The sequence below is a fragment of the Temnothorax nylanderi genome, unplaced genomic scaffold, assembly GCF_030848795.1.
Source record: "Temnothorax nylanderi isolate EJ_2023f unplaced genomic scaffold, tnyl_v1.0 TNYL_tig0027_pilon, whole genome shotgun sequence".
Lineage (NCBI taxonomy): Eukaryota > Metazoa > Arthropoda > Insecta > Hymenoptera > Formicidae > Temnothorax > Temnothorax nylanderi.
The window spans coordinates 336,981-361,064 of NW_027249089.1; the positions used below are offsets into that span (position 1 = coordinate 336,981).

At 39.4% G+C, this 24,084-nt stretch overlaps 6 protein-coding genes across 16 annotated transcripts; 2 read left to right on the forward strand and 4 right to left on the reverse strand.

Moving 5' to 3' along the window:
• Nucleotides 1–26: 26 nt before the first annotated feature.
• Casp (Fas associated factor casp) lies at nucleotides 27–3,951 on the reverse strand. 3 transcript variants are annotated; one of them, XM_071701711.1, is made up of 12 exons: nucleotides 3,738–3,951; nucleotides 3,204–3,272; nucleotides 2,832–3,120; nucleotides 2,559–2,736; nucleotides 2,200–2,476; nucleotides 1,987–2,125; nucleotides 1,734–1,879; nucleotides 1,506–1,660; nucleotides 1,236–1,431; nucleotides 1,030–1,133; nucleotides 590–915; nucleotides 27–419 (listed from the first exon to the last, which is right to left on the reverse strand). In XM_071701711.1, the coding sequence occupies exons 1-11, from the start codon at nucleotides 3,774–3,776 to the stop codon at nucleotides 591–593; spliced, it is 1,917 nt and encodes a 638-aa protein (XP_071557812.1). In that variant the 5' UTR covers nucleotides 3,777–3,951; the 3' UTR covers nucleotides 27–419; nucleotide 590. The 3 variants fall into 3 exon arrangements, with proteins under 3 accessions (XP_071557812.1, XP_071557810.1, XP_071557811.1); XM_071701709.1 differs by having other exon boundaries at nucleotides 603–915; nucleotides 3,738–3,950; XM_071701710.1 differs by lacking the exon at nucleotides 3,738–3,951 and adding an exon at nucleotides 3,379–3,635 and having other exon boundaries at nucleotides 603–915.
• A 420-nt stretch (nucleotides 3,952–4,371) lies between these two features.
• Nucleotides 4,372–7,022, forward strand: LOC139770060 (beta-1,3-galactosyltransferase 5). Its single transcript, XM_071701722.1, has 3 exons — nucleotides 4,372–4,516; nucleotides 4,591–5,544; nucleotides 5,622–7,022. Exon 3 carries the CDS (start codon nucleotides 5,794–5,796, stop codon nucleotides 6,880–6,882), a length of 1,089 nt encoding a protein of 362 aa, XP_071557823.1. The 5' UTR covers nucleotides 4,372–4,516; nucleotides 4,591–5,544; nucleotides 5,622–5,793; the 3' UTR covers nucleotides 6,883–7,022.
• Angel (protein angel) lies at nucleotides 6,927–11,429 on the reverse strand. Of its 3 annotated transcripts, XM_071701718.1 has the most exons (7): nucleotides 11,005–11,429; nucleotides 10,731–10,939; nucleotides 9,735–10,116; nucleotides 9,421–9,599; nucleotides 8,951–9,324; nucleotides 8,608–8,854; nucleotides 6,927–8,352 (listed from the first exon to the last, which is right to left on the reverse strand). In XM_071701718.1, the coding sequence occupies exons 2-7, from the start codon at nucleotides 10,824–10,826 to the stop codon at nucleotides 7,939–7,941; spliced, it is 1,692 nt and encodes a 563-aa protein (XP_071557819.1). In that variant the 5' UTR covers nucleotides 10,827–10,939; nucleotides 11,005–11,429; the 3' UTR covers nucleotides 6,927–7,938. The 3 variants fall into 3 exon arrangements, with proteins under 3 accessions (XP_071557819.1, XP_071557818.1, XP_071557820.1); XM_071701717.1 differs by having other exon boundaries at nucleotides 10,731–11,429; XM_071701719.1 differs by lacking the exons at nucleotides 10,731–10,939; nucleotides 11,005–11,429 and adding an exon at nucleotides 10,279–10,666.
• Nucleotides 11,430–13,572: 2,143 nt separating this feature from the next.
• LOC139770058 (nucleoside diphosphate phosphatase ENTPD5-like) lies at nucleotides 13,573–17,791 on the reverse strand. 2 transcript variants are annotated; one of them, XM_071701720.1, is made up of 4 exons: nucleotides 17,656–17,791; nucleotides 15,183–16,334; nucleotides 14,758–14,934; nucleotides 13,573–14,673 (listed from the first exon to the last, which is right to left on the reverse strand). In XM_071701720.1, the coding sequence occupies exons 1-4, from the start codon at nucleotides 17,689–17,691 to the stop codon at nucleotides 14,596–14,598; spliced, it is 1,443 nt and encodes a 480-aa protein (XP_071557821.1). In that variant the 5' UTR covers nucleotides 17,692–17,791; the 3' UTR covers nucleotides 13,573–14,595. The 2 variants fall into 2 exon arrangements, with proteins under 2 accessions (XP_071557821.1, XP_071557822.1); XM_071701721.1 differs by lacking the exon at nucleotides 17,656–17,791 and adding an exon at nucleotides 17,291–17,429.
• Nucleotides 17,792–17,868: 77 nt separating this feature from the next.
• LOC139770061 (mitochondrial 2-oxodicarboxylate carrier) lies at nucleotides 17,869–21,557 on the forward strand. 6 transcript variants are annotated; one of them, XM_071701725.1, is made up of 9 exons: nucleotides 17,869–17,992; nucleotides 18,970–19,046; nucleotides 19,508–19,711; nucleotides 19,855–20,150; nucleotides 20,214–20,320; nucleotides 20,402–20,464; nucleotides 20,544–20,837; nucleotides 20,932–21,080; nucleotides 21,159–21,557. In XM_071701725.1, exons 4-9 carry the CDS (start codon nucleotides 19,982–19,984, stop codon nucleotides 21,277–21,279), a joined length of 903 nt encoding a protein of 300 aa, XP_071557826.1. In that variant the 5' UTR covers nucleotides 17,869–17,992; nucleotides 18,970–19,046; nucleotides 19,508–19,711; nucleotides 19,855–19,981; the 3' UTR covers nucleotides 21,280–21,557. The 6 variants fall into 6 exon arrangements, with proteins under 6 accessions (XP_071557826.1, XP_071557830.1, XP_071557825.1 ...); XM_071701724.1 differs by lacking the exon at nucleotides 17,869–17,992 and adding an exon at nucleotides 18,017–18,137; XM_071701723.1 differs by lacking the exon at nucleotides 17,869–17,992 and adding an exon at nucleotides 18,019–18,705.
• LOC139770062 (uncharacterized) lies at nucleotides 21,475–22,785 on the reverse strand. The gene is made up of 3 exons (XM_071701730.1): nucleotides 22,369–22,785; nucleotides 21,932–22,220; nucleotides 21,475–21,725 (listed from the first exon to the last, which is right to left on the reverse strand). Exons 1-3 carry the CDS (start codon nucleotides 22,774–22,776, stop codon nucleotides 21,610–21,612), a joined length of 813 nt encoding a protein of 270 aa, XP_071557831.1. The 5' UTR covers nucleotides 22,777–22,785; the 3' UTR covers nucleotides 21,475–21,609.
• Nucleotides 22,786–24,084: the final 1,299 nt, after the last annotated feature.

Here is a 24,084-nt window from a genome sequence, read left to right on the forward strand (position 1 = left end):
TACATAGCCCATTTGCAATACGTACATAATAAACAAAGGCAGGTTTTTATTCGAAATCGAATTCGTTCGAAATACAATTTATTCCTGGAAATTTAAATTATATAATATACGTATGGAAACTTTTTTTCTTTTTTTTTTATAAAATAAAAATTATACTCGCGCGGAGTGCATCATTTACGACTTTATCGTACAAGAAGAATTCAGCGTAAAAATGTATATAGTCGCAAGATAAACAGGACTCAGTATAATAGCTATCTCGAAGTTGTTAAATAAATACATGCTTGAAGAATATTCGTGACACTTAATTTCTACATTTGAATTTAATTACAACGTATTATTTATCGTTCCTCTAAAATTACTGTTTCCTGGGGACAGAATTTCAGTTCCATCAAAGTGAGCTTTGAATCCATGGATGTTAACTGGAACGAGAACAAATATGTTTAACGTATCAGCATGTTACAAATATTTTATAGTAATGTTAAAAAAAATCTCTAGTGGTTTTATTTAGATTTGGCTTTTATTTAAAGAGAAAGTACGATATAAAAAAATCACAAACAAATATCTACATAATAAGAACTTAAATGCTTACATCATCTACTTACATCCCTTCGAGGCCAACTAGATAGGAGCTTATATTCCTCTGTAGGATAACCTTCCACGATAAGGAAATTAAAGAGCGTTTGTAACGGTGTATCCGATTGAAATTTACGTTCCAGGAATTTTCCTGCTGGAAGCCGTACTCTTACTTTCATTACGCCATCGCCTGTTCCCTGTTGCGGTTCAGGTGGTAAACTAGACTCTACAGCTTGCCTATGAGCCTCTTTCCTCGCTTCCTCGGCTAATCTTTCGTTTTCAGCCTGCTCTTTCTTTTTCTTCTCAAGCTCCTCTTGCATTTGTTTCGCTTCTTCTTTTGCTCTTAAAATATATTACGAATATTGCACTTTTTGTTCAATGTAAATCATTTATATATATGTAAAAACATATTTCCCCCTTCTCTCCAACAGTTTAGATATATATTTTTTTAATTACCTATCAGCTGCCAAACTTTCTTGATACGCTCTGTCTTGTTCTTGCTTGACTCTTTCTCTAGCTTGTCGTTCTTCTTCAACGCCAATATCAGCTCGTCTTTGCTCCTATTTCAAAACACAACAGTTATATAAACCGAAGTCTCTATTTACATTCATACAGTTGTACTTTCCTATAGCATGTGTGCGAAACAAGTTGTACTTTCTTACCTGGAACACATCGACGGCTTGGACCAAATTCGTTAGTAACTCGTTAACACCTACATTGCCGTGTACGATAGTAAATATCTCAGTGTTAGATCTAGATCTCATAATAATCATGAGAATCGGCAAAGTATCAACATCTATGCCTGACACAGCCAACGAACCGACAGTACCAAGAGTTTGAGTTACCGAATACAAAAATCTGCGAATCAAACGAACATTTAACTGACGCGAGCTCGATAAATTTTTAACATCGCACATTCGTATAAATTTTACCTTTCTTTGTTAGATTCGTACGTGATGTCCCAACCCCATACTATAAAATTTGCCGAAAGAAGTTGAAGCACTGTTTCGAAACCTAATAGTTGAGTACAAAAGACGTTTGCTAATACACTGTTATCGTGGTGCAAATATACAGCCAATAATTTTCTCTGCAATAATATAAAAGACATATTTCAATCGGTTTGTAGATATTTGCTCCGATTTTTAGTATTTAGAACGAACCTCTTTCGCTGGTTTTAGACACGATTCTTTCAGAGCATCTTCAAATGTACCAGTGAAGAATTCCGGGTGCGCTGGTCCGTATCGCTTTTCGAATTGCTCAGCGAAATGTAACGTACCCATTACCTCATCTACTACATTTTCTGGCACTGTTTATAAATAAAAAGAATATCTCATTCAATTGCAGTTACTGTTATATCATACGATTTCAATAAAACACAGCAGTTTTATTGAAATTTGTTGAAAAAATACCCACTGAGACGCTCTACTTTAGTGGGTTTAACATCGTCTATGAAAATATCATCGTCGCCAGTGAACTCTTCCGGAACGTCGAATTCTTCCACATCCTCTGGTTCGTCTATGGAACTATCGCTGTCGATTAAATCTACGACTTTCTGAAAAGATACAAATATTATTATAATTCTATATATTTGTTAAGTAACAGAGAACTCATTTCACGAGACATTACCTTTTTCTCTTCCTTCGCGGGGAGCTTCCCGACGGACAAATCATGCTCCGGATAACATATACCACTTTGTGCCAATATTACGTTATCGTCCTTCAGTGAGCTAGGCCAACCCTTCCACTGTTGATTCCGTACAGGCACATCTATTAACGAGTAGATGTCCGTTTTTACTTCCAACACAGTACGTGTGCCGGGAAACTTCAGCTTGTACGTCTTATTATGCACTTCGTCCTTCACGTTCAACGTATAAGTCTGAGTCATACGCTCCGACAGACTTACGCTGCGGCGTAAAAATGTAAATTCATGATTACGACGATCGTGGACGAGCGCAAAATTGCATCGACAACATTTTACAAACTTACGTTTCATTAGCCACGTCGCCGTCTTGCGACAACACTGATAGGTACAATGTATTTTCTCTAGGCAGATCTAACGTTTGTAGCACCGTATTCGGTGTCCCAGGTTCCTTCTTCCACCCATGAAGATTCTGCTGACAGGGTGCTACACTCGTTTTACACCATATAAATTGTTTGAGTTCTCCTGAAAGAAAAAAAACACATGTTTTTGTAACTTGACATGCTTTGTCTTGACATTAAACTTTAATAATCATTTAAATATCGACGATTCGCACTTACTCAGAGTGGATAACTCGGACAAATTTATTTTATAAACGTTATCGAGATAGTTAATGTGGAATGTAAGTGTTCTATTTTTCATGCAACTTTTAGGTCTACTTGTCCCAGGTTTTGCATTTTCCACAACGTCCGCTTTCACGGCTCCTGGTTTGTTCGAATTCTGCACCGTCTGCAGCTTCGACGTGGACGAACGTGGAGTTACTTTAATTTCTTCTACCATCTCTATGTCCGGAGTTATTTCAGACGGTAGCTGCTGCGTGGTCTGGGGCATGGCCTTGTTTATCGCGGCCTGAATGAGAAGAATGCGTAACGGGTATTGATCCTAATGCGCAAAGTGTAATTGCTCCAATTAATCATTGTATTCATATCTACCAATAAATCCCAATTTGTTGCCTCCAGATACAAAATAGCGTCTCCGAAATCGTCGATTCCCGTGCAAGCCTGAAAATTTAATTTTACATTTGAAAGGCGAGACACACACACACACACACACACACACACGAGGATGGATGACGTGAAGAGTAGAAAGTCACGATGACGTATTTACACGAGGACACGTCATCGATGTTCGTCGAAGAATTTTTCAAATTTTCAAAACAGACAATGGCATACGGGATGACCACGACATGACAAAGGAGTCATGACGAGGGTTCTCACGAATTCTCGCAAATTCGCGATGTCAGCTCGGTTCATCGGATACAAGTCGCGCGTTCGAAAGCGCCGATCAATCTCGCGACCGTCATCGGGGAATGCCGATCCCGGGGGGGATCTCCCGGGACGGCTCTCGCCTCCGACTCCGAATGCCTCGAATTATTGTCAATGTCATCTACACGTAACGTCCATAACCTAACAACGCATTTGCGCTGCGCGTACAAGGAGCCCCGCGAGGCGTTTTTACCGTATTACCTGAAAGTCAGCCAGTATCGCGTCCCGATTTTCAGCCATCGTACAATTGCGAGACGGTCCCTTCGTTCGAGTATTGCGACACTCTCGCGTTCTATTATCTTAAAGCTATTACAAATAATATGAACAACAAGCGCGAGCCATTGATGTCTTGAACCACGAAATTTTCACGTAGGATAGGATATGCACCGATAACCGATATTCGGCGTCTCAACCAGTCTCAACGCGTACGAGCTAGAGTTCCTCAAATATGAGTTTTGACACCGTCCGCCATTTTCAGACTAATTGTGGTGCGCTTTTCAAAAACAGCGCTCAAATCAGTTTAGTATCTATTCAGTTTGTTAATACAAAAATGAATTTAATTCGATAATTTATATTATAAATTTATTATATTATATAAATATTGTTATTGCTATAATAAATAAAATCTATGAAAAAATAATAGTAAAATATGAGCTTGAAATGGCGAATCAATCGAAAATTGTTTAAACGGCACGATGCAATTTTTTGCATGCGTAGTAATAATTCATTAAATAATACTACAAATATTGCGTGCTATATGATGCATTTCCAGCAATACTTTTTCTTTCCTTTAGCTCTGAATTTCTTGCACTATTTATATCTTTTTCTTTTTATATCTCTCCATGTTGGAAAGAAAAAGAGGAAAGTAAGCGGTTTACAATTAATTAGTTGAAGATAAATTTTATTTCGCATTTGACACCTGACACCTGACCGACCACTGACGAACATGTGTCGTTCGAGAAGCGTTTCCGCGAGCGAAGGTAGCTAGTGCAGGTTGAGTTGTATGAGTTTACTGTTTCTTTTTAATTTAACACGAAATAAATTTCTGCATAAGGGCATCCATTCTTATCGTATTGTGAAGACGGGGTAGGGACGGATTCCTTCTCATTATGATTCTGCGAAGGCTCGAAGGATTACCAGACGCGATATATCTGCGAGCGGCAAACTGACTTTACGAAGGCTCGAAGTATTACCAGACGCGATATGTCTACGAGCTGCGATCTGACCGAGGCGATGTGCGTAGGGTGTGAGCGTATGTAAGCGAGTGCGTTTTAATCGATGTAATGTAGCAGGCCATCTAATTTGTAAGCGAATGATTCTTTATTGTATAAGGGGGTATATTGTTTTAATTTAACGACTACACTGAAGAAGGCCACAGTTATGGCCGAAACGTTTGTTATTGTCAAGTCATTGTTATGATTTTAAATACATGTCAGCATTAACAACCTGCTAGTTCGCAAGCCCTTTTGTCTTGTTATAAATTTTATTGTTTTCTTAATATTAATTTAATAAAATAATTTATCCTCTTCTAAAATATAAATTTTTCAAAAAATATATGTATATCAAAGATGTATTAAAAATATTAATTTGCTTATATAATTTTTGTACTTCTATATACAAAACAACGTGTTTTTTTCCCCCAAATTTTATACTTTATAGTAAAAATGCTCGCGGTTTTTTTAACACTCGACACTTGACGCTCTCACATGTAAGGACACCTTTAGCCGCTCAGTGTTCTTTTACTGGATGCAATTCCATATGTGAATCCCCCCTAATTAGACTTTTTATGTGTTTCTAACCTAAACATTCGGTTACGAAAAATAATACATTTATGTTAAATTATTTAATTTAAAAGTATAGAAAACGCTTTTAATTTAGAACAAGAATTAAAAGAACCTCTGTTCTATGTAATGACAAAAAATAAATCTAAGAAAAAGAAGAAAGAGGGTGAAAGTGGGTCAAGAGAGAAAATCTCCACTTGAAGCAAGAAGAAATTTATTTAATTTTGGTATGTTGATCACAGATCATTGCAATTCAATCGATTCATTAATTATATTAATTATTACAAATATTTTTTCCGTGGAGACGACAATGAAGACACTGAAGACCGAACCGTTCACTGCCATCACGACAATTTCAAGAATAAACAATTTGGAAGATGAGACGTCTAATATAAGGATGCTGCGATTCAAGAAATTATGATTACCGTCATAGTTTTTATTATTAATCAAACTTTAGTTATAAATACAAAGCAGATATGCTTTCAAAGTACAGATTTTTATTGCTGCTTGCTTGCGTAGGATGTGTTTTGTTATTCATTACATTCGTGGAGAGAGGTTTACAGTCACAGACACCGAAGGTAAACTTAGTGCAGCTTCAAACGGCATATGAGGTGACTGGTAAGTCATCAGGAGCTTCTAGAATCATAATCGAACCATTGTGCAACGCTACTTTTCTGATATGGATCGTCACATCTTATGCGGGTGAACCTTCAGCGAGAAGTGCTTTACGGCGAGCTTATACGGATGAAGAGTTGCAAGCTTTAGGGATCCAAAGAGTATTCCTACTCGGTACGTTAAATGACGATGCCGAAAGGAAGACACGCGTGCTGCAGAACGCGTTACTGGACGAGTCGCGACGATTCAGCGACATACTTCAGGGGGATTTTTTGGACACTTATAGAAACTTGACTCGTAAGCACCTCATGGGCCTTCACTGGGCGGCAAATAATTGCAAAGACGTTAAATACATTATGAAGATGGACGACGATATTGTTGTAAATATATATGGCATACTAGAGAAGTTACGCTCGGGTATGATAGAGGAGAATTCTCTAACTGGTTACATCATGAAGAACATGATCCCCGTTCGAGAACCAGCCAACAAATGGTACGTGAGCAAGGCGGAATACGCGAATAGCGTTTATCCCGACTTCGTCTCTGGCTGGCTGTACATCACGCGTCCGCAGGTGGCAAGTCAACTGACCGATCACGCCGAGTCTTCCCGCGAATACTTTTGGATAGACGATGTATTCGTGACCGGCATCCTGAGACACGCTTTAAACATAAAAATTCAAAACATTAGTGAGTTGTACACAACGGACCACGGATACTTGGAGTGTTGTATAAAAGGGAGAGCGAATCTGTTAAAATGCGAACTCTTAGTTGGTCCTAACGGCGGCGATGCTGAGTTGCAAGTGAGATTCAAGGAATTCGCAAAGTTTTGCAACGCAAATTGTTCCGTCCGCAAGGAGAATAATCTTGTTGGTAAGACTTGCGTGCTGGCGTACAAAGAGCCGGATCTGCATGAAGGCGCCGTGCAGATAGATCCGATCAGAATTTTATAAAAGAATAACAGGTCGGAAGGGGTAGACTAATGAGATTAATAATATATTTTTATTACAGAGAATATTTTCTATTTATTATCGTATATAAAATTTGTACAATATATTTTTTACAGTTGCTATTACATGTATAGTTTCATAGACTCGCAGTTGTTTATTTTACTTATCTTTTTATGCGTCAATAGTTCTTATACGATAGTTGCTACATCACAGTTCTATATATGTGATATACAGTTTCTTTACATAAAATATGGCGACACAAATTTTTAGGTCTATATTTTCGACACAACAATATTTCTAGATTTCTTCAAAAAATCTTTTAAACAGATCTTGATGATCAATAACATAAAATACTTATCATTTAGTTATCATCAGAAGAAAGTAAAATTTAAAATAATTATTTATTACCTGTCGTTGACGAAAAAAATTAAAAAATTAAAGACAAAGACTAAAAAAAATTATACTTCTCTATAAACTTTCTGGACGTTACGCAAGAAATATATATTACAGCAAATTTGTGTAACTTTCATAAATCAAAATGCACCTTGCAATTTTGCCTAATTTATAGGTGTAGGTGCTATCTTTTGGTCTTACCAACACATAAATAAATGATATCAATAATATAAATTATTGATACATTTTATGATTGACACATCTTATCAACATAAAGAATATCAATAATATAAGTTATTGATACATCTCTTTTTAAACATCACTCTCAAACTCTCAAATACCACACTTCCTGGACCACCCGTTAATACCACACTGGATCAGCGTAACTCAGAGTTTTCTGAGTTTTTTTTGTTTGTATCTCATGAGCTAATGCACCAACTTAATTTTTTTTATCAGTACACCAAACAATAAGGAAAAAGAACATCCACTCTTAAAAAATATAAATAAAAATGTCATGAAACTTCTGGTACTCGAGATATTTTTGGGAAAAAAAAACACTGTTTAGAAATGCCGCACGTTTCGAACGGACTGAGTTAGCGTAACCCATGTGTGGTGTTTGAGAGTTACTATATTGAGAAAACGATATGTATGAGACGCTACCTAACTTTAAAGTAGAGATTTCTTTTTCGGTAACTGAAAGGTGGCACCTAGGGACAAATGATCGCTACCTACAATAAAATTTGGTATTCTGCGTAACGCGGCGCATTGGCTTACTGTAGGTAGAGCGTATTTCTCCAAAGGTTGAATGTTGCTGTAGAATATATAATCCACGGTGATCCATTCGTCCTGATGTGTCGTTGCTTCTTTCTCACCATGAGCACCTATGTGCGTATAAACGCTGCGCATGTTAAAGGGATGCGTTAGGGTGCCGGACGAGAATCTCGCGGAATGACCCTGCGCAATCTCGATGACTTGCGCGTGGCCGGTATCACTGTTGGCACTTTGTTGCAGCACATTTATATTACAAGGCGTTGGCACGTTCTCGTCTCGTCTCTGACGATGCGATTCGCTATTTTCCAACTGGTTAGAAACAAATGATTAGAAAAGTAATTCTCAAGATACACCATTAGAAAAGGAAAAAAGTTAAGATTGAAAAAAAAACAGCATAAAATTTAGAATTAAAAGCACGCTATCTTCGGAAAGATTCTGAGTGCGAATACTGATGACACTCATTGAAGTACGCGTTACATTAAAATAGATATTGAAATCAGTGAAAAAAATTAAGACTATACGTACTCTTGTACATGTGTAGTTGTTATACAGTCAAAAACATACCATGACTTTACCGGTACCCTCCCTTCGCAGTCTTTGAGTCAGGACATTAAAGTGCTGACAGTTGTCGGTGACACATAATCGCGGTGGTATCAGAGAGTTGGACAGCGAGCGATATTCCGACGGCTCTAAACTTCGTCCCTTGCCACAATACTCGAACGAACCCTCCGTTAGGAACTTGTAAACGCCGGTGAACGGCTCCAAGTTGAAGTCGCCCGCCAGGATGATCGGTAAGTACTTCGGGCCCGCCCTACAAAGTTATTGATTTTATTGAATATTTAATATTTTCATAAAGATCTATCAGACGCAGACGAGGGTGAGTAATTTTACTAAAATGTGCCCTCACATCGTGTTCTCGATGAATGCGATCCGCTCTATTTCCGCTAACAAAAGCTGTATCTGCGCCAATCGTACGTCGTTGCGCCTCGGATTATATAACAAGTGAGTAGTGGCAACCACGACCTGCGTTTCCGGATTATCTTTGAGGGCCAATTTAGCTATTATTCCGACGTTGTCTCTATTCAGGAGTTCGACGCCGGATTGATACAACTCCACCTTCGCGTAATCTAACAAAACGAATTCATTAGAGCGATACAACAAGAGCAGGCCGTCCCTCTTGTCGTTGGTTCTCTTTTTATACAGATACTCGTATCCGTGTTGTTTGAACGGAGCCACAAACTCTAGCAGATGTTCCTCCAGCACTTCCTGAAGGCATATTACCTGGAATGTTCGACAGTATAATAGCACACGGTATTCTTTTATCTTCCCGTTTCAGGTTTGACAGGCATCGTTAAATGCCGAAGAATAAGTATGTACATTTGCCTCCGCCTCGAATATCTCTTGTATTACAAGGGGTTTTCGTGTTTTCCAATTCAGAGCTTTCTTGTTGTGACCCATGTACAGATACGAGTGATCTTCCAACAGGTTTTGTGCCAGGATATTAAAGGACAAGAGTTTCAATATGAAATAATCTTCCGTATTATTGGACGATCTGTCTAAAAATGTTTGAGAAATCACGTTCTTTGGGAGGGGAGGACAATTAAGTGAATAATGTTATATACATTTGTACATCCATTTGAAAATTTAATATTTGAAAAGTGAAAAAGAGAGAGAGATATGGTGATTTTTACCTTTCTCCAGTCGCTTCCATTTTCTTACAGCCCTGTATCTCTGTTTGTCCATGTAATTTCCATACTTGGCGTCCGCGCATACGTTGGTCCTAACACTGTGCGTCGCGTCTGAGAACGCCCCAGTCTGACAATAGATCAAGGTATTCGTTGTCGTGTGAAACGGTATATCGCACATCGCGGCGGTATTGTTCTGGCTGTAGCACGTGTCAAGGTAAGGTTCCATCTTGACTTTTGCACACTTCTGGTGGGACGTAGGATTATCCATAGAGACAGCTCCAGGTGAGAGGGCCAGGTAGTTAGAAACTAGAGCTTTCCAGATAGGGCTCTTGCATAGATTTTCCAGGAGCGATCGTTGCCAGGTCGACTCCAGCGTACGAAAGATCTGGGGGAAAGATCACGTGATAGGCGAGATTATAAGCACCGACTGAACGATAGACAAACACAGACAATACGATCAAGAGTGAGGAAAAAGAAGTTTAGATAAAGGAGATAAGACTTAAAACTATTATTATTATTATTATCATTGAACTTTGCAAGACCACACGTTTTCGAGGTTTCCGCGCCATGCGATCGAGGACGATAAAAGGCCACTATATCCAACATCATTAGGTGCTTTCCATTTACGTAAAAACTCAGATAATTTTCACTAATTCTCACACAAGTGAGAATTATCTGAGTTTTGATGTAAATGGAAAGCAACTATTGTTAACCTCTAAACGACCGTTAACTTACAGAACAGTCGACTTCTACTGGCTATTTTTAAAAGTCAACGGTCGGTTAGAGGTTAGAAGACAACAGACGTTGTTCCAACGGACGTTGGAAATAGATTATCTCAACGATATTCTGTCTCGAAGAAGAATCGGTGCCCTAACCCTTAACGTCCCCCGTGCCAAGTTAACAGCGGCGAAGGGCGGAAGGGAGGAAAGGTCAATCGTCGGGACTTTCGTGCGAGGGGAGTGCGAGGAGCTTTGCACGTTTGTTGCAAGAGTTGCTTACCTTTCGCGATTGCGGGAACGTTGCCGCCCGCGCGTTACATGCTACATTCAGCAGAGAAACGGTGGTCGTTAGCAGTAGCCTCGGGGACACGCTCATTTATCGACGCAGATTCTTTTTTTCTCTCTCTCTCTTTCTTTCACGCGGTCGGGGCGCACGTTTTCACGCTCCTATCATAATTTACGCGTCCGCCCGCCGTCGGAATCTGGGAACTGGGCATGAACGCCATGAACTGGCACCGTTACCGCGGGTGCTCCACTCCACGACGTATACGTACATACATACCGCACGACCGGGGGGGGGGGGGGGGTATCGAGGGATCTCGACGTGGAATGAATAACCCCTCGGCCCTCAGCCTCGGGCACGGTCTCCCGATCTCTCGCTCTCTCGCTCGTTCTCGTCGTAAGGAAGAGGCGCGATCTACGATCCACGGGTCGCGGGATCAGTCTTGTTTCAAATCGACGTTGACGTTGACCTTGATGAATTGAGTTCTCCATTTGTATACGCATGTGTAGATTGTGTAGGTGAACGGCGCTGCTGGAGGTAAAGGCGGGGGAGTCGAGAGGGGGTGTGACTGACATGGAGTAGCTTAGCCGAGAGACCCATATTCTCATATGTATTCCATATATTTATCGCCGGGTATATGTCCGTGTGACACCGAGCGGAGTGGTATGGGTATGGGTCTGCTTTCTGTTACTGAACTGGGGGCGAACTGGCTGCACTAGTTCAGAGTTTACCTTTTTCCTTCCAATGTGGAGTAAAAAGGGATAAACTCTGAACTAGTGCAGCCAGTTCAGTGACAGAAAACAGACTCAATGTATGTATCGCGCGCGAAAATCAACAGACAATCGCGTTTTCCACTATAAAGGGAGCTTTCCAGCAAGCGACACAAGTCGACACAAATATATCGTTTTATCTTTGTTACTCGTTACAAAAAAAAGAAAGAACGATGCTTGGTGTCGACTTGTGTCGCTTGCTGGAAAGCTCCCAAAATGACCCTCGAACGCGGGTCATTTTCAAGTTCAAGAATGTAACAGGAAAGTTAGTTGAGTATTATAATTAAAGAGGAGTATATACATAAGAGAAGCGGACTTTGCTCACTTGCCTTTTCCCTCGTACGACAATAATAAAAATGTATTGATGACGAGATGGATGCAAACTAGAGTACGGATAAGGTAATTAAGAGGTAATTAGGCGATTAAGATAATTAAAGGGTAAGTAAAAACTGCCCGCGGTATAACAAAAGGTTGACAGCAGATTTGCTGGCAGATAGCAGATTGTGCGCGGCAAAAACCAAACAGCTAGAATCTGTCATTTCGTGAACATTTAAATAAAATGTGTTATTTAAATGCGAAACAGCAGATTCTACTCAGTTTCTACAGTGAATCTGTTCTTATGTTCCGTTAGTATAGATTCTGTTATATTTTCGCTGATATTCTATTGACAAAGCTTGTAGCAGGGATTTTCAAAATTGACAAATTTGCCCTCCGGGATAAATACAAGAACAGGGGGATACAACACGAGGTCCCGACAAGGGACAATCGCAAGAATTTGGTTGAAGTCACTCGAAGGATTACCTCAATCAAATTTCGATCAGCTTAATTAATCGATGGTCAACTTGCCAAGTAATATTTGTATTATTTCGTCAACGTGGATAGAATTATTAATCTTTGTTTAACGTATTTGAAGAACAGATTAGATCAGAGACGATTGCACAGCTAAAATTTTTTATACGTTTCTGCTAGTCGAAGTGATCGCCGATTAAGTTAACCGAAGTTTGGCTGAGGTCGCCCTACGAAGCGCAAAAAAACAAAGATAGTAAAAAGAGAACGGAGCCCACTGTTAAGATACACTACCACTGTACTGTAAAGATACGTTTTACAGCGAGCGAAAAACGAAAGAGAAGCCGTCTGTCTCGGATGATCCTCGTGGCTTCTTGGAACGAGCTTTCGACAACGAGTGACGAGACGATCTCTCTCTCTTTATGCGCCTCTCAAGAGAAGGTCGAATTCTGCACGCGCTCCTTTCTTGAATATAAAGCATCGTCTCTATTTTAATGTGAGGGATATAGTTCGCGTATAGTTCGCGACTTCGCGCCCACATTTTTCCAACAGCGACGATTTGTCAGTCCTCAATAATGCCTCGCGCGTCCCCGATGATCCCCGATAACACACTTTGCATGAAGAACCCTTATCTTTCTCGTTTTTCTCCTCCTTTATGGAGATAGTCTGGCGGCAAGAGCATCAGCGACAAGGCGCACAATAGGCATTTTAATATGGATATTTATATTTATATTGTCGAAGGGGTTTATAGACATGTAAATATATTGATGTTGCATAACATGCGCATTGTCGTTGCAAAGACGCATCTTCGCCGCGTTTTCACAAATTCGTAGGATCTCGCACAGAGATTGAAACAGATGCAATTGCAATCTTCGATGCGCATGAATTGTCGCGTTTCCGTTTTCCATGAGCGAGAAATCGATTTCGGAATCCAAGTTGGAACCCAGATTCTTCAAATTTTCAAGAAGGAATCAGAAGAATACGTGTAATCTTGAAAGGATGGGCATAATTTTAATTCTTGCATCTTTAAAACTCACTAAAAGAATAATTTGATATGGTGTTCAACAAGAGTTCTGATATATGTAAATTAATTTTTCGAGTTTGCACCTACGAATAATCGAATATCTATAGGTTATTTAGAATCGAATATCTATACGTAAATTATTGTGATAAAAAATATAGATTGTGAAATTAATATTAACGTACAAAAAATCACACATTTAAAATTAAATAATATAAAATGCAAAACGGACATACGAACGGATACAATAAAAGACAGTACATAATTCTATGTAGCGACACATTCGCTTTATTTAAAAACGGCGTTTTAAAGGCACTATATACACATATTACATACACGCAAATTGTGTCCTCTTTTATGGTATGTAGAATAATTGTAGAATGTTGGGTCGTACGAACTATCTCAACAGTATTTGTCTATCTATACACACGCAATGTGTATATAAATTTATTACATCGCCCTGCTTGGACGCGTTACAATAAATATGAGGAATCGTCTACGCGGTATCGTAGAAGGAATCCCATAAAATGTCGCAATGCAGCGATACATACAAAAATCGAATGTTATGTACATTAATTGTTGGCATACTTTAACAGGTAGACGTTAGCATCGGGGATAAAATCTGTTTTTGTACTAAATTTGCGATGAGAACTGCAGTTTTTGTGCATCGAGATATGTCCAGAGATACCGTTTCCGTGTTTTACATGACGATTTCGTAGCAGATATGTCGCCGCGAGAATACATTCGTGTAATCTCATCTCATTTTCTACAGTTAGTGAATTGCACTTTGATCAATTTTATACAATGGCTGAGGCGAATCGATTTTATCGTTGATTTATATCGCAAATACATTAATTTGTATTTATCCACAAGATTAAGAAATGATAGATTATAAAAAATAATTAAACGCACATCGACATGAAACAATTGCGGACGTTTTAAAGAACTGTCATAAATACGCGGCGATATGTCTTTCGTTTTAAGTAGATAAGATAACATGATACTTCAGATAAAAATATTTTATACCCCTAAAAATATATATCAAATACTGCTTTCCTTTAAATCGTAGGAGACAGGTTGTACGATTAGGCAATTGTGCGGCGAGCGTCGGCAATTATCAAATGTTTCGCCAAATCCACAGTTTTTATACAAAAAATGTTAAGTCTCATTAATACTATTTTTACACGTCTCTTCTTTCTCAATTGTATGTTCCTCCATTGCTTTGTCTTTTTAAAGTACAGATCTGGAATAAAAACTTATCTAACAATAGTACAACAATAAAACGTCAAAGTCCATTTTGGAGAACATTGAACGCGGCTCCCAGTGCCCAACTTAATTCGTGGCCATTGATCTTCTTGTAAAGCTATAAGAATTAAAAATACTTTGTTATCTCTGAAGGTATTCTCATGGAATAAAAATAATATCGCGATACGTAATCTTTACTTACGTGTAGCTTAGTCGACGGTTCCAGGCCAAATCCATCTTTTAGCAGAACATAAATGAATGTTAAATCTAAACACATGAACGGTTGATCCGTATTTGGATAATCGCACGTCTCCATGGCTTGCTTCAAAAATGAACTCAGTTGCACCCGTCCACCCATAAATGGATCTATTAATGCTACCTGAAAAATTAATAGTACAAATATTTCTTATATTTCTGTTATTGTAGCAGTTATAGTTTATAATTTATATGTTAGAGATATTTGCTTTTTAATATAAAGTTCAATAAGTCGATATCTCGCTTAATATTCATATAAGTCTAAAGAATATCTCTAATTTTTTACTTTTGTATTATTGAATTAATAGTTGATCAAATATATGTGAAAAAATGAATTATTTATTTAACATTCATAACTTTTGGAATCCTTACCTCTGTCGCACGTTCAAAGTAGTATGAAAATGCATATACTTCGTGATCCTTCAAACCTATTGGTCTTTCCGTGAGTGTACCGACATACTTTTCTATTATCTTTAAACATTCGGCAAAACGTACTATCGGCTTGTTCTCATCCCCGCCGGCAAAGTTTTGCGTTTTCACCAGTTTGTACGTGCCGTTTATCGGACCTTTCACTCTGTAATCGCGCCCGTGATAAGACCATTCGGCAGATACGATCGGATTGATGCACTCGGAATGTACCTCTATGGGAACTTTGGAATTTGTATCCTCAAGATTCATGTCGTAAGTCAAAATCGCCTTTCTGGCGGCCATTAGACCCATGCCTAGGTAACTGTGCGTGTACAGGCTCATGTTGTGATTGAATACATTGATGGAGTAGACGTGTTTCCCCAATTTCTTGGCCTGGGCGCTGTCAGGCTGGAACGTGACCTGCGTCGAGCCACCGCCGAGATCCAACGCTGCCACGGTGGTCTGAGAGCTGAGCGAGTTAAAACGATCGAGTAAGAAATTGACGGTGAACCAGGAGAAGATCCCCTCGTCCGTGCCTTCCATTATGGAGATGGAGTTTCTCGCGATCTGGAATCCGCACGTTTGGAACAGCTTTCTGCACTCCTCTAGGATGCCGCGGGCTTTGTGCTCCGGCAACAATCTCAGCCCTGCCGTGGCCTTCATCGTCAGCAACGTGCGTGGCCATTCCGATTGCGGAATCACCGTCTTCGCTTCGTTCAGAAGCGTGGTCAGAGATCTCGCGGCGTCCTCCGGTTTGTCGGCGAACGAGCTCAATCCAGGTTTTATCTCCTTGAACAGCTCGTTATCCAGTACTAAATTTCCGTTGAGAATGGACTCGTGAAAGCTGAACGCTAATACGCGGCTACCGGTAGATCCAGCGTCGATTACGACCACGTAGAACGGCTTTTGTAAATTAAACGAGAACGCTAGGGTGTCGATAGCCTTGCTGCCTATCCTGATGGGTTTCAAGTCATTCGCTATGGCCATGTAACCTAGGAACAATGTACCAAGCACCACCAGCATGGTGAAGTACTTCCTTCCTGGCTGGCCGGTGGTTTTCTTCTGGTAGGATGCCAATTCATTATCGCGCTCCTCTTCATGTTCTTCAGTTCTCAGCTGAAAGGCACAAGACAATTATCGTAAGAGGATTTCTACAAAATTCTATCTATTTGTGTCGATCGAGTTCACTTATGTTGTTTACCGTAAGAAAGTTTACACCTAGATTTGCAACATACTATACGTTTGTATCACCCGCAACCCTGTTCGAACGAGAAATACTCTAAAAATGATTAAGTACCTATATATGTATCATGTACAAATTCTGTTGCAACGTATTCAGGACAACGGTTACAAGTGTAAAGGAATATATCTTCTTGATGATTTGGGATGGATCTCAAATCATCAATTCTTGGGATACCTATCTTTAAAATCGATGATGATTATTCAATTAAATCTGATTAATTCAATTCAATCCGAATTATCTGCAGCAAAATTTCTGATTGTACAATCTACTGTCTCGATCTTTCTCTCCACATATATAGACAAAAAAAATCATTCTCTTTGTCTTCACAAAGCACTACAGGTATCGACCAGGATGGACTTTGATCAAACTCTACTTGGCGTTTAATTCAACGGGTAGAATTGCGCGCTCACGCAATCTCTAATACAGAATAGGTATGAAAATATAGCAAATAGCGAAAAACAAATATTGACATTTCCTATATCCAATTACATAATCCATCACCTCTAATCTAATCTAATCTCTCTTTTCACGTGTCGGACGATAAGAAATTGATCGTGCCATCCTCGGTAAGGTATATCGAGGTACAGCAGGAGCTTCGTCCGACAGCGCTAAACGTCGATTAAGTCAACAGGAGTTCGTTATCAAGGTCATCCTAGGTCGATCGCCAATCGAGTTAATTCTGGTTAATTCGCTCGAGGTCACTCTGAAACGACGCAGGGGGGAAACGGGAAAACGGTCGACGTTAACCTCGCCGGGAGCAGCGCGACCGAGTGCCACGCGGGGAAGCGCGCTCTTTCCCCATATCCCTCTGCATCGTTTCTACACTCACGAGCGTGTATCGCATCTAGGGCGACCCGTACGATCCGCCGGGCGACGGGTGTGCTTATCATGTAAAAAAAACCGGAGCCTCGGTACGGCGGGAGCGCCTGCCGCCTGGCGCCGATGTGCCGCGTGCATCGCGCCCTTCGAGGCGCAATTGCGCGCTCGTCGCGCGTGTCAACGACGATCACGTGACGCGAGGCGAGGGCCGCGAGGCACGCGGTTCGAAATTCGAACCGATCTCGCGTGCGTGCGTATGCGTGCGTGCGTACGTATGCGTGCGACGAGACACACGGCGATCAACGGCAATGCGCTTTTCGTTCGTTCAATGAACGAACGAACGAACGATCTCGTCGATAGAATCGTTACACGTACCTTTCGCTGTCTCACGCTGTTTTGCGTGGACGACATGATGACGGGACGAATAATCGAATAATGGACAAGGCGTAGCGAGGAAGAACCCCGGAAGAGATTACGCGAGACTCGCGCGGCGACGGCGACGGCGACGGCGGCGGACTGCCAGGAGCGAAATTCACGGCGCGACTTTTTACATCCGTGAATACACGAGGCGAGGCCCCGCCGGGGACTCCGGGGCGAGCGAATTAGCGTTGGTGCGTGCGCCGGCGAGTCATTACGACATGGCGCGAACGGCGATAACGTGCGCTTACGTCTCGAGACTCGCGAACGTATTCGCGCCTCGCGGGGTACAAAGGTGATTAGAGAAGGAGCGAGCGAGAGACGGTCGATAATCCGGCGTTACAAAACTGTCCGTCACTCGGGCCTCTGGGGGGGCCGTCTGACTGTTTGACGGACGGCCGACGAACGTGGACGGACGCGTGCGTGTGGCGGAACTACTTGTAAACATCGAACCAAGCGATCGAAATAGACGTATAATTTAGTGGCGAGCGTCAAAGTGGACGTTAAAATAGTGAATAGAAAGAGAGAGATGCATGCATGCATACTACGCATGTTTGGGAAGATAATAAGCGTGTCACGTGATCGGCGGGGATGAAAGAACGCTTTGTTGCGATCGTCCGACGTTCTTTTACGTCTTAACTTGTAAGAAGAAAAAAAAAAGAGGAAGACCCGCCGCGAGCCACGCGAAAAACAATTGGCTCGACGTCTCTTGTTCATTGTTTTCTTTCCCTCTTTCTTTTTATTCATCCGGTCGTCTACTTTGCATGTCGACGATCTTTAACGCTCGCTTATCGCAAAAACGTCGCGAAGAAACGCAAAAAAAGAAAAACAGAAATTCTCCAATCATTCAATTATGCAACGCGGTTAGATAACGAACGTGTGACGATGACACGCTCGCGATGAGTCGTCGATTCGTCGCGAATCCGTGCGGGATATTAACTTAATTGATGCATATATATATGATTGATTGTCCATGAACGTGCGAGGCGATTGATTGCCGCGATTGTTGTAAGTAAATTTCGCGTGTACGAAAATTTTACGATGTTATTGGGATCGTGGGCCATCGTGGGCTGTCGCCGTCGGAATGTATGCAAGAGTGGGAAAGTTCTATTCGACCACATATAATAATAGTTATAAACTTGGAACGACGAACGACGATGTTTTCTTATTAGCTAAATTTACCGGCTGGAATTTGCTGTTTTGTACACGGTCTCCTGTTCTAGAAAGGTCTGCATAATAATTTTTCACACGTGTTTTTGCATATGCACACAGATAAAGGTGTAATCTCGTCGAATTATTTATGAAGTTGATAGAACGTTATCGAGATTTTTGTGAAGCATGTCTATCAGGTAAAAAAACCCGTCTTTTATTAACAAAATATATTTGCATATATGTATTTTTATATACTACATAAAAAAATATATATATATATACACATATACAAAATAAATCTTTAATATTACCAGAAAATAATTATTATTTGATGACATGGGCTGATATTCAACTTTTTTTACATAAATAATTATAGAAATCGTTTAATTCTCATATTAATCGAACAATGCAAGCTACAAAACAAGTGCAATTATATATATATATATATATATATATATATATATATATATATATGTTAATTGTATTAATAATGAAGCATCTTAATACATTTATACACTGTAGATCACAGTTGTGGATGTGTTTGCAAATAAAAAATTGTATAAGCTTTATGCGAATAAGTATTAATCATTGCATTGAAGGTTAGGATTCTTTTCTGAGTTCTAAAAATAGAACCCAACTCAACAAACATTATTTTTAGGTCGTGGTGTTCTCCAGATTTCTTGCACGCAGTATGGATCACGCTGACAGGAACTCTGATCAAGATAAGGTGTCGGTTGTGAAAATAGAGAAACTTTAATTTATATAGCAAAAGTGCAGGTATCGGCGCATAAATCAACACTTTCTGATGTCTCACTGGAGAAGATAGCACATTATTCCATTTCATCCGTTACACCGAGCTCTGGTAAGAATTAAGTGATGCAACGTCAAACGATTCAAGAACACAAGAATAACATGTCCACTTTAGGGAATCGCTACTGTAATACAATATATATTATTTACAATTTTACAACAGCAGAAGGAATTTAAATTGACATTTATTTTCAGATGCAACCTGTAGCGAGCAAATGACAACATAGAGTATTATATTACGTGGACGTAAAAAATCATATATTTTGATTATTTTTCCCATATTTTATATCAATCGGACGATCCGTTTATCGAGACTGCAAAAATGACACGCAATACCACGGAGAATCTCTTAAAAGAGGCTGCCATTCAGATTGGTGCTGGAGGATCGGCAGGTTTCATCGAGGTTTGCATAATGCATCCAATGGATCTTGTTAAAACGCGTTTTCAGCTCCAAGTGAAGACAACAAAGTCAGATCCATTATATTATACAGGTAGTTATATAGCATTAAAACATTTGTATTGTGTCATGCCTTAGCGAATTAATATTATCATAGGAATTCGGGATTGTATGACTAAAATGTACAAGACTGAAGGATTACCGGCATTTTGGAAGGGAATTTTGCCCCCGATACTTGTAGAAACTCCCAAACGTGCAGTTAAAGTAAGTCCATTGCTTGATGCATAAACGTGCAAATAGAAGTCTAGCATTTATTTTTATTTATAAAAACGTTTTCTTTTTTAGTTTTTTACATTTGAGCAATATAAACAGTTTTTCTTATTCGGCGCTAGTGCACCCACTCCGTTGGTAATTACTCTAATACGATTATTATAATTTGCCAATTATTTACATTATTACAAAATAAAAAAAAGTTGCATCGTTGCAGACATTCTCATGCGCTGGTTTCTTTGCCGGTGTTACAGAGGCTATATTAGTTAATCCTTTTGAAGTGGTCAAAGTAAAACTACAATCTAATCGAAAGCACGTCAAAGAAAGCCCGTCAACAGTCGCAGTGACAAAAGAGATAATTTCAAAGTATGGATTGAACGGTCTGAACAAAGGGCTTTCAGCCACCATAATGAGAAATGCGGTGTTCAATTCATTTTATTTTGGTTTTTATCATTCTGTTAAAGGATATATACCGGCCAGTAAAGAACCTTGGCTGGAATTCTTAACTAAAGTAATCATTCAGTTTTGTGTGACTTAACACAGGACGTATATACATAATTGCACGTTGTCCCATCAGTTTGTAATGTGTACTGAAAATTTTCCAGGTTGCTATAGGATTCGTGTCGGGTACTGTCGCTTCCTGTTTAAACATACCGTTTGACGTGGCTAAAAGTCGCATTCAGGGACCACAAGATGGTAAGACGCAATACAAAGGGACACTGAACACCATGCGTATTGTTTACAAGAGAGAAGGGTATTTACATACGTTTTACTTACCAATATGGTTGTACTTAAGCTCGAGATCGCTCACTCGTCAAATCTGCCATTCTAGATTTAGAGCCTTGTACAAAGGCTTGGTGCCAAAGGTGCTGAGATTAGGTCCAGGCGGTGCCATTATGCTTGTAGTATATGACTACATGCATGTATTTCTTACAAAAAAGTTCAAAGACTAACATTTTCACTGCATCTTAACAAGCTGTGAGGTAACTTTAAGTATAAGTTACTCTTTAAAATGCATTTAATATACATATTTATGTTTTTACATTATATATATATATATATATATATATATGTTTATTATAATTATAATGCATATAGTGCGATATATGCATTATATAATGTATATTTTTTAATGTAAAAACAAGATATAGATTCATATAATTTTTTAATCATAAAAATATAATTCTTTACATGTTATATGTGTCAAATAAACGACCTTTTTATAATTTTACATTATCTACTTTGTTACTTTTCCTTTTTTCTCAGTCTTTTCACAATAATATTTAGAGTTTTTGAGGAAAATCAAACTTTACATCTTGAACAGAGTCTAGCAATTTTTCTAACTCCAAGTCCAAGTAATTTGATTTATTCGGAATATTCTTCGACTTTGTTTTGGAATCTGCAACAAATCGTCAATGAATATCTACGATATAAATCTTTCATATTCATTACATTGCAGAAAACTAGTCTAATTGCAAATTGTACGTTTATAATTATCTTTTTAAAGATGGAAACTTGGCCTCATAATTTTCAGAACAAAAATTGCGAAAACAAAACTACTAAAGTGGAAAATGCTGATATACTTATTTCAATCTTAGATCTTACCACTGCTACGAGACGTAGATAGCGACATGGGCTGGGCGATTTCTGTTACAGTGCTCTGGAGAGGTTCCTTTAGAGACAATAAAAAATCTAGATCTTCCTCTATATCACCTAAAGAATCTGGATCTTTTTCTAAATGATCGAGATTGTTTTCTGGTTTCACGTTTGTCGTTGACTTCATATCTTTCGATTGGTCAGTCTTCGCGTTCTCCTTGATCAGTTCATCCAGAATTGCGCTATAAGCCGCCTTGCTTCTCTCAGCATCATTGTAGATACTCGTCAACTGATCGCTCTAGAATCAACGCAAATCGTCGAATTAATCGGTCGTTCGATCGGGGAGTCATTCGTGCGATTGGTGTCGATCTCTTTACGTATTCTTGAATATCTCTTACAATTAAAGTATCACTTGTACCCCTCGAGTGTCTCTATAGAGTACTTACTACGAAGTACCTGTCAGGCACGTCGACGTATTCGTTGAACGGAACGCAGTCAATCGCGGCCGACGCCTCCTTCAGGTTCAGGGTGAAGAATTCCGAGTACTCCGACGAGTCGACGGTCCAGGCCTTCTCCGACTTGAAGACGAAGTGCCCGCCTTTCGAGAGCGGCGCGTTCACGAGAGTCCCGAAGTCCTTGCCCACGTCCTCGTCCGTCAGCGATTCCGCGGGCGCGGACTCGGCGACGGACGAGGGAGGTTGTTGCGGCTTGCCTTTCTTCTTCGCCTTTGGCATCTCCGAAAATTCGTCCTTCACGCGGAGTCGCAACCGGTCGCAAGCTTGTTTACGTTTAGAATGTCGGAAATTCACGTGTGTCGCGTGTTTACCGTAAACGGGTGCGTGTGCGTACTGCATACAATAGATCGATCGATGACCGATGTTCGACTTTCGATGGCTCGATTGTTATTTTCTCGATATCTTGAAATATGAATTTGAAAATAGGAATATAATTCCTAGGACGAACAAAGTCAGATTAATTCAATCAACAGAATCGCTTAAAATAAAGTTTCTAGCTACATAATTTGTTATATTAATCCAATTTTTCTTTTCACATGTTGTTTCTATGTGTCAAACGACGAAATATTAATTCTATCCACGTTAACAAACCAAGTACAGGTGTTACTTTACAAAGAACTTTGATCGAAGTTATCTTAAGTTATCCTAGAATTATATTTTGTTTCCTAGACCTTGCTAGACGTTTCCACGTACAATGGACATGGAAATTTCGATGTCCAATAGGATAACGTGTTGTCTAGAGACTCTAGCTCATGGCATTTTTAACTTCGTCGCTTCTTCGGAGTTAATAAACACTCCCATATTTATTTTAACGCTAGAATTTAAATTTACACCTTGGTAGACATAAGATTTGCAAGAAGCAAGGAAAGTTTATTGTCAACTGCGTAGACTGGTAAATTTCCAAATCTATTATTGTATCAGCATTCTGCGAGCATGTCTCATTGTTTGGCGGTTTATCAAGCTCGATCACAATCGTCGAATTATAGCAATCAGCAAAAACGTGAACTCCAGACAGTCTTAAAGTTTTTGAAACTCTTGTGATCTTTAAGATAAAGGATCCATCTAGAATATCTAGATCTAAGAATTTACTTAGTCATAATTTGTTGTAAAACCACATTACGCAAATCGAATTCATATTCTAGATATTAAAAAGTTATAATTTATAAAAATGTGTAACTGAAAAGTTTCACAATAAATTTAAAATTTCACACAAATTCAATTCGATATTTGCCAAGGTGTAAATATTGGGTCTGTTTTTCTATCGCTGAACTGGTTGTGCTAGTTCAGATTCGAGTTTATCTTTTTCCTTCCAATGTGAAGTAAAAAAGATAAAGTCTGAACTAGTGCAGCCAGTTCAGCAATAGAAAACAGACAGAAAATAGACGGTTTGCGTCTCAATTGTTTGACTTCTCTTTAATCGTTCGTTTATCCGATCGAGATAGTCACTCGCGTCAACTTGAGTCAATCTCTTGAATACCACGAGGTAGATGTCGAGTGATCGCAATCGACAGAACTTTCAGCTTCAGGAAGAACTCCAGATACTGCAAGCACCAAGAAATCCAATTCTCATCCAATCATCGCTCTGAATAGAAAATTCTGTGGAAACACCTGGTGATCCATGAGGATTAGAATCAAAAAGGCAATTAC

Excerpts from the sequence above, each read along its gene's own strand:
- LOC139770058 (XM_071701720.1), bottom strand. The coding sequence starts at position 17,691 with ATGTCGTCCACGCAAAACAGCGTGAGACAGCGAAAG. Across the intron at positions 16,335-17,655 it reads ACAGCGTGAGACAGCGAAAG|CTGAGAACTGAAGAACATGA; the intron begins GTACGTGTAACG and ends TGTGCCTTTCAG. Across the intron at positions 14,935-15,182 it reads ACTTTGAACGTGCGACAGAG|GTAGCATTAATAGATCCATT; the intron begins GTAAGGATTCCA and ends TTAATTTTTCAG.
- Casp (XM_071701709.1), bottom strand. The coding sequence starts at position 3,776 with ATGGCTGAAAATCGGGACGCGATACTGGCTGACTTTCAG. Across the intron at positions 3,121-3,203 it reads CAACAAATTGGGATTTATTG|GCCGCGATAAACAAGGCCAT; the intron begins GTAGATATGAAT and ends CTTCTCATTCAG. Across the intron at positions 2,737-2,831 it reads GTCCGAGTTATCCACTCTGA|GAGAACTCAAACAATTTATA; the intron begins GTAAGTGCGAAT and ends TTTTTCTTTCAG.
- Angel (XM_071701718.1), bottom strand. The coding sequence starts at position 10,826 with ATGAGCGTGTCCCCGAGGCTACTGCTAACGACCACCGTTTCTCTGCTG. Across the intron at positions 9,600-9,734 it reads ATGGAAGCGACTGGAGAAAG|ACAGATCGTCCAATAATACG; the intron begins GTAAAAATCACC and ends AAACATTTTTAG. Across the intron at positions 9,325-9,420 it reads TATTCGAGGCGGAGGCAAAT|GTAATATGCCTTCAGGAAGT; the intron begins GTACATACTTAT and ends CGAACATTCCAG.
- LOC139770061 (XM_071701725.1), top strand. The coding sequence starts at position 19,982 with ATGACACGCAATACCACGGAGAATCTCTTAAAAGAGGCTGCCATTCAG. Across the intron at positions 20,151-20,213 it reads AGATCCATTATATTATACAG|GAATTCGGGATTGTATGACT; the intron begins GTAGTTATATAG and ends ATATTATCATAG. Across the intron at positions 20,321-20,401 it reads CTCCCAAACGTGCAGTTAAA|TTTTTTACATTTGAGCAATA; the intron begins GTAAGTCCATTG and ends TTTCTTTTTTAG.
- LOC139770060 (XM_071701722.1), top strand. The coding sequence starts at position 5,794 with ATGCTTTCAAAGTACAGATTTTTATTGCTGCTTGCTTGCGTAGGATGT.
- LOC139770062 (XM_071701730.1), bottom strand. The coding sequence starts at position 22,776 with ATGCAGTACGCACACGCACCCGTTTACGGTAAACACGCGACACACGTG. Across the intron at positions 22,221-22,368 it reads TGCCTGACAGGTACTTCGTA|AGCGATCAGTTGACGAGTAT; the intron begins GTAAGTACTCTA and ends CGTTGATTCTAG. Across the intron at positions 21,726-21,931 it reads ATCTACGTCTCGTAGCAGTG|ATTCCAAAACAAAGTCGAAG; the intron begins GTAAGATCTAAG and ends GATTTGTTGCAG.